The following is a 7,719-nucleotide window of genomic DNA, read 5'->3' as shown; positions in this document are numbered from 1 at the left end:
ATTTTCAAAAAGATTGACTGAGGAATGGGGCAAAATCTTAACTAAAGCTAACTAGAAACTTTTTTCTAGTCTCTCAAATGTTAGCTGCATGTTAGCTTTGTGGGTTTCCTCTATGTACTCTGGGCCAGATTGCTCCCTGTCAGTTTGATATGGTCTTCGAACATATAATGTGCCATATAGATCAGCAGCTGATTTAGCGCCACGGTGGCCAAAAAAAGACAAAACATAGCTGTACATACAGTAGTGTGACTTTTTATACGTCACGCCTCATAAATCTTCCAATAAGAGGAGAGCGGAGGATTAAGCCGATTCAAACAAAAGGAAATTTATTTTACTTTTTTAAAAATATATTTTAATACTATCATAAGTTGCTTTCTACAATTTCTACTTATCAGGCTTATCACCTGTGTAGAAGGAGCACATGCTGTTTTAGGGTATTGTCTGTAGAGGGAAGACTAGCATTCATGGACAGATGTTCACGGGTAGACAGACTATTTTTATGCCTAGCTTAGAGCACAGCATAATGTTTGGCTGCAACCTGAGTGGATAGGGGCAGTCACAGTGTGTGGGGTATCAGTGGACTGAAACTTCCCTGGCTCCCCTGTCTCTCAGTCATACACTGTGCGGGAGTATCAGTTAAAGAGCCTGGACCTGCCATGGCTTCCTGCTACACTGAGCCGACACTAAGTGCCTGGGTGCCAGATGAAGACGAGGAAGACAAAGAGCCAAAATCTCCAAGAAGGAGCTCAAGTGATGAGTCTGAGGAGTCAGAACCTGAGCCACCACTGGCTTCTGTGGGCCGAAGGAGGGTTTCTTTTGCAGATGCTTTTGGCTTAGACTTGGTTTCTGTTAAGGAGTTTGATAACAGAGTTGAGAGAGCTGAAGCAAGAGAGGGAGAGGAGTTCTATCTGTCCTGCATTTTCAGTGTCCCAGCCTCAGATGAAGAGTTGGCGCTCCGGCTTCAGCAGAACAAGCTGGAGCTGGAGAGCATTGAGCTCCTGCCTGGCTCCACCACCATCCGTGGAACTATCCGTGTGCTTAACCTCTCTTATAACAAAGTTGTTTATGTACGAACTACTTTAGATAGCTGGCAAAGCCATTTTGACCAGCTAGCTGAGTATGTCCCTGGATCCAGTGATGGAGAGACAGACCGCTTCTCCTTCCAACTCTCCTTGATGCCACCCTTTCCACCCGATGGGGTGCGGGTGGAGTTCTGCCTGTGCTATGAATCTGCTAGTAGAATCTTTTGGGCAAACAATGGAGCTATGAACTATGTGCTGTTCTGCCATCAGAGAGGAGGAAGAGCACTGAAAGAGAAGGAGGGAGGAAAAGAAAGGGACAATGAAGAGAACAATCAAAGGGGAAAAAAGAGCTGCTTGAAAGCTATCAAGTAAGAAAAGCTGCTTTTGTAGTTACTCTAATTACCAATGTTTATTGAAAGAAAGTTCTGTCAAATGTGCAATAGAAAAAAAAATCATTCATATGCAGTGCTGCTAATTATGTTTAAAAGATTGAAGGGTTTTTTGACATATGACTACAATAAAGTGCATGATTTCTTCCATGTCATATGTTTACAGAAAAGGGAGTTGTGCTGAGTCGAAGCCCACAGACAATGAACTCTCAGGTGGGAGCCAGAAACAACACTTGAGGGGTAAACTTAATCAATTTTACATGCAAGTCTGACAGAGGCATTTGTTTCTTTTTTTGTTTTAGAACAAGACAAATCTAGGTCTGTAGAGAATAAGAAAGGGAAAACTCAGCACAAAGCAGAAAGTCGATCAAGAGATATACTAGAGGAGAGCTGCAGAAATTTGGTAAGCTCAATCAGTTCTTCTCCAGGGTTGTCTTACCTGACCATTACATGATACATGAACAAGCAGTTCTTTACAGCAGCAGTGAGAGTTTTCAAGATTGTGTGCACTTTGGAGGCAGTACTGGATCAGGTTTCTTTCATTTTAAGAGAACCTTATAAGAAAAGGCATCAGTCAAATGAATACATATCAATTCAAATTATAAATGCAAATTTAAGCTTAAATGAGCACTCATGAAACTTGCATGTGTCTGATATTAAATATGCCTTCTATAGCCTTATATATTAGTATTAAATATGGTTAAAGTTAGTTTAAATCTAAACTAAACTGTAATCTGTAAAAGTGCAAAAAAGCTTAACATTTTGTAATATAGCACTTGTAGTTCACGTACATTGAGAAGTGGAAATGCTTTGGCTCCAGAATTGAAATGTCTGGGATTTGGACAGCATGTAATGTGCGTCAGCTCAAAGAGTACAGTGCACCTGACTAAGGGAGAGCAGTAACATGATGCACAGGAACATAAAGCACCCTAAAACACACAGCAGGTTTATATTATAATGTGGATAAATACTGATTGGATTTTATTAACAGGAATGGAGTTTCACATACTGATTATTCAGACAACTTAGCTAGCTAGCTGTCTAGCTACATCTACAGTGACCAAGCTTCCTTAATACATTAAGTAATTTGCTGTAAGAAGATTCTTAACAAGAATCTTCTTTTTCCTATTTTTCTTAACAAACCTGTAATTGACTCTACTATTGTGGTCTTTTTAGCAAATGGACTTGTGACGCATATACTTATGACATTTTACAATTTAACAATCAAGTACTGACATAAATTTTACTATAATATATTAATGTGGAAGTGTGATACATAGCTTTCTAGCTATTCAACGACCCTGCATCTTTGATTACACATTTGGCCTTTGATAGTTTTTCCATTCATGTGCTTATCGTTTGACTAAAGCAGGGGTGTCAAACTCAGGCTCAGACTCAGGTGTAATTATATTTGGCCCGCGAGATCATATCAAATGTGCATTACAGCTGGCTAGCCGCATGCTCCGCTAATACTACAAATCCCAGAATGCCTTGCCACTGTATTGACGCGTAGTCACGAACAGCAAGCGCCCCTCATTCTCTGTTGACAGTCGTTAACAACCATGCTACAGTCACATTGGGCAGGTTAATTCCACCCTTCACAAAAATGGCCAAACGAAAGATGGACAATAGGAGCTTTCAAGACAGTTGGGAGGCAGATAATCTGTTCACCAATGTAAAGGACAGACCTGTTTGTCTTGTGTGCTAACAGAGCTAACGTGTCTGTAACGAAAGAATAAGAAAAAGCTATGAAATGAAACATTATGAGAAGTATAAGGACCTGGACGTAAAGCAGAAGCTCCAGAAAGTGGAGAAGATGAAAAAAAGTCTGGTTTCCATGTTCATGAAAGCAAAATCAAAAAGTGAAGCTGCTGTAAAGGCTACCGTTATTGTGGCAGCAGAGACAGCAAAATCTGCCCGACCCTTTAATGATGGAGAGTTTGTCAAAAAGTGTATTGTCAAAGTTTGCGAAAAGAACACCACTGATGTGTCTTTTATTTCAAATTTAATTTCTTATGTGTTTGTAATATCAAGCTCTGGTTGTTCCAAATCCTGTGTTTAAGCAAAACTAAAGTTTGTTTCCATATGAAAAAGGTTGAACATTACATATCAATTGCAGTTAATTTTTCAATAAATATTCAGTTTGGCCCGTGACTTTATCTCAGTTTTATATTTTGGCCCACTGTGAATTTGAGTTTGACACCCCTGGACTAAAGTGTAGCCATCTTCTCATCTTAGTAAAACAACGTGTTTTACCAGCACTTGACCTCTCTTTCATAATTTAAAATGTCTTTTGGAGTAATGATTTTGTGACAATTTTTTTTAACAGGCTGAAAGACGGAACAGACGACGAGCAGCTCGATTGGCATCCTTGCAAGATTATTTCTCTAATAGGGGGGCAGAAGTCCAGCTAGTTCAACCTCCATATACAGAATATACCTGTGTACTGGATACCTCTAATGTACTAGATACCTCTAGTACACTTCACGTATGCAGCAGAAATAAGCAAAATGAGACTAGATTATCGATTCTACCTGACCATCAGATTCCCTTGCTTCCAGTGGAGTTGAGTAGAAACATTGCATCTCCATGTTCCTCTGATACAAAGATTTCTGAGATCATCAGCGGGACAAGGCTGGATGTATCTGAGAAAGAAAATACAGAAGATGTGTCAACAGAGTTGTCAAATGATGCCCGGAAAGCTTTCCTCAATGGCACAGATAGTTTGGAAAACCACAACGATGCTTTGGAACAAAAGTGCTTGATTCGCATTGCAGGGTCCAATGCGTCCCAAACATCAAACAGAGACAATGATATATCCAATGCAGAGGACAAAATATTGTCAGTGTGCAAAAGTCAGGAGTTTCAAGTGACCATTGGGGAAGGGTCACACCAGTGCTTTACAGCAATGGAAACTCTAGTGTCTGATCCTGCTAAACTGTCACAAGCTCTTGATCCCAGTCATATCAGTGAGGTATTGAGTTACAAATATCCTGAAAAAGCACAAATCTTTTCTGAATCACACGCTGGCCAGGAATCAGTATCAACACGGGTACAATGGAGACCTGGTGTCACAGAAGCCCCACATGACAGACTTAGTGAAAGGCCTTTTATTACAGATGAGCCCATGCTATTAATCAAACAAGGGGAGACAGCCTGTGTTGAGGATGCCACAGAACCACCAAATTCCAGAACAGGAGATAGAGTCTTGTTTGAACAATGTGCAAGCAGCACAGAGTTCTTAGACATGAAAGGGGACACGGACAGAGTAGTTGACAAGACTTTGACATTAACGAGGATCAGGATCCAACCCTTTATAGAGAGTAGGGAGTCTTTAGAAAGACAGCATATAGATGAAAGTGAAGAACCAAAGAAAATGAAAGAGCATATCCTGGAAGAAAATGAGAATGCATCCCAAATGAAAAGGATATTTTGGAGTGAGTATTCTGAAGAAGCTTTAGTGGTACTAGAAAGCAGATTGCAAGAAGATGACGAGGAACTAAAAGATGAGAACACAGAAATATGGATTTCATCAAGAACAAGTCTGGTGAGTGATGAAGGTGGACAACATAAACCGAGTGAATGTCTTGATAGGGGCGAGGAGAATGTTGTATATTATGAATTAGTGAAAAATGGATTCTCTGACTCCAGTGAGAGGCAAAAAGAAGAAGATAATATAGCTGATGGAGAATGTGAAAATGGTTTAAAGACTGTGGGTCAAGGTATACATGGAACGAGTGAGGGTGATGACTACATAGAAAAGGAACTACACAAGCAACTATACAACCTTCAAAGTTCCCCTGAAACCTGCCCTCATTCACCCAACCTATGTATAACCAGCCATACCAATAGTCCATCTGGGAACTTCACCTGTACAAAATCTCTGAGATGGGGCGAACTTCATTTTCCTGCCTCTCACAAGAGTTTTGTGAATGAGGAGACTCTGAAAAATGGGGTAGCTCAGGACCTCGAGGATCAAGGTGTGGGGACTGAGTTTCCCAGCTCATTTTCCAGGATTGCTTCACCCTCAGTGAGCAAATTGTCAAGCTGGCTACTGATATGCTGGGCCAAACTCTCAAATCTCAGCTCCCTCACTGGGGCCATTGTGTGTGCCATTCTGTTTGTGATCTTTGTTAATGCTTATTTGCAGGAACTCCCAGTTTGCCTGGCCATTTATCTGTTGTCTGTATGCTGGTGGTGTAGACAGGGCATAAATAAGGATGTGACTGCAGCTGACAGTGTGGACTGACATCAGTAAAGGAAATGTTTCACTTTCAGGGCCCAACACCAGTTGTCTACATGTACCAGTGTGGCACTTCTTTCTTTTGAGAATGTTGCTTTCCTAAATAAAGTCATTTAATGTTCATTTTTGAAGGACACTTTCCTCCATTTTGTGAAAATGATGTAGTAGAGCATAGTAGCTGTTTTTAAACATAAACAGCATAGCTTCTGTAGAAGACAGCAGTTCAGACCAAATAATAGTTAGAGAGCTAGACAAATTAGATCAAAAATAGAATTTTCAAAACATTTTCTCTGGGTTTAAAAAAATTCAACAATTTAAAAAAATGGGCCTCTTTCAATCTATTGCCTGCTTCGATAGTAAAAAAAAAAAAAATCGGAGTCTGTTTGGAGTATGTGGTGGTAGACAAAAGCCCAATAAGTGTCAATATGAAATAAAATGTATAATCATCTTAAATTAATTAAATACCTTTGCTGCATAATATCAGTAAGCTTTATCATTTTAAGCTGTTTTAAATTAGGGCTACAAAGTAAAGAGTAAAGTATAGAACAGATTTCTGTGTTTGTACACATAAATCTGTTCTATCCATGTACATATGAGTGCATTTAGGCTATGATTATGACATCATGGAGCACTGCTACTTGTTTATACACAAGGGTTATGGATGTGACATTTCCTGCAACATCCAACATGTGAATTAGGTAGGATCAACCATGGGAACATAGAGAGAGAGAGAGAGAGAGAGAGAGAGAGAGAGAGAGAGAGCAGATGCAGTGCGATACATGATTGCAGTCACGTACCTAAGTCAGAAATTTAATCCTCACCTGTAACATGAGATCGGCCCACACATGACAGGCATATAAATCTGCTTGATATCCAAAAACAATGGACTGCTATATATATATATTCTATATATACTATACATGCATTGGAATAGGAATGTATGTGCATGTTTGAGTACTGCTAAGGCTAAAGTTCAGGAGAGAGAGAGAGAAGGAAACAGAGCCACTGGCTGACAGACGCTGCAGCCACCTGATCCGTTCTGTTGTGCCTTTGACCTTTCGGAGGACCAGGCTGGAGTCCAAACTGAAGTCTCTCATCAAGAAGCACTTTCAGGAACCTCCAGAGACATTTATACACTTACTGACTGAAAACTTTTAACAAACCTTATCCCCATGACTTCTACATCAGCCTCTCAGACATGATTGCAGTGTTAAATGAATTCATCTTACCTCAATAAGCAGTCTACAAGTTAAATAAATACTATGTTGGATATTGAAAAATCAAAATGAGGGAGATGTTATTAACAGTGGTGTTAACATTTTTTTAAAGATGAAATAAAAATGATGGAAAAACCTCATGAGGACCTTATAAATTACCTATATGACTTATAAATATATAAATAAAAAACTCCACAATATTTATATTCATAGCATATTTATTGAGCAGGCAAGAAAGGCTGAAAATGTGAAGAAATCAATCAATCAATCAATCAATCAATCAATCAATCAATCAATCATTCACGTTGCTAAAAGCTAAGCTAAAAAGCAAAGAGTCCAGTTTCACAAAAGAATTGTTAAGACAATCTTAACCTATTTATTTAATTGTGATCATTTTGCATTTGGAAACAATGCCTTTGGAAACCTGACCACAGCCTGTGATGTCAATAAAAATGTGTCAAAAGGCACCATAATGAGCATCTAAATATTAGAGCTTAATGTGCATAAGAAGCCATATTCAATATTAAAACAGTTCTTTGTACTATAAAACATATCTCTATTACTCTGTAAAGGGCTGTGCTGATATATTTACGACATTTGTTAGATGGTATTAAATAGACAGAGTCCAGTAGCCAGCATTTGAAAGCTCTAATGAGTTTGCTGAAATGTGATAGCAATCCAAAGCCTGATCATGCTTGTATATACCCCAGATATGCCTCAGCAAAAAGAGGGAGGTAACTGTTTATAAAGTTGTATCACTGCAATCATGTGAGAGATCTTTTCTGAGGTGGACTTGGCCTCTGCAAACTTGGCAACTGCATGGCATACTTGGCAATCTTTAATATGTG

At 39.2% G+C, this 7,719-nt stretch overlaps 1 protein-coding gene across 1 annotated transcript; it reads left to right on the top strand.

Annotated features, from left to right (window-relative positions):
* The first annotated feature begins 541 nt into the window (after window positions 1–541).
* On the top strand, window positions 542–5,777 carry ppp1r3aa (protein phosphatase 1, regulatory subunit 3Aa). The gene is made up of 4 exons (XM_027151760.2): window positions 542–1,390; window positions 1,578–1,624; window positions 1,714–1,814; window positions 3,741–5,777. Exons 1-4 carry the CDS (start codon window positions 657–659, stop codon window positions 5,658–5,660), a joined length of 2,802 nt encoding a protein of 933 aa, XP_027007561.2. The 5' UTR covers window positions 542–656; the 3' UTR covers window positions 5,661–5,777.
* The last annotated feature ends 1,942 nt before the right edge of the window (window positions 5,778–7,719 follow it).

Source organism: Tachysurus fulvidraco, chromosome 19 (genome assembly GCF_022655615.1).
Source record: "Tachysurus fulvidraco isolate hzauxx_2018 chromosome 19, HZAU_PFXX_2.0, whole genome shotgun sequence".
NCBI lineage: Eukaryota > Metazoa > Chordata > Actinopteri > Siluriformes > Bagridae > Tachysurus > Tachysurus fulvidraco.
The sequence above is the reverse complement of the archived record's forward strand: the minus strand, read 5'-3'. Positions and strand labels throughout refer to the sequence as shown.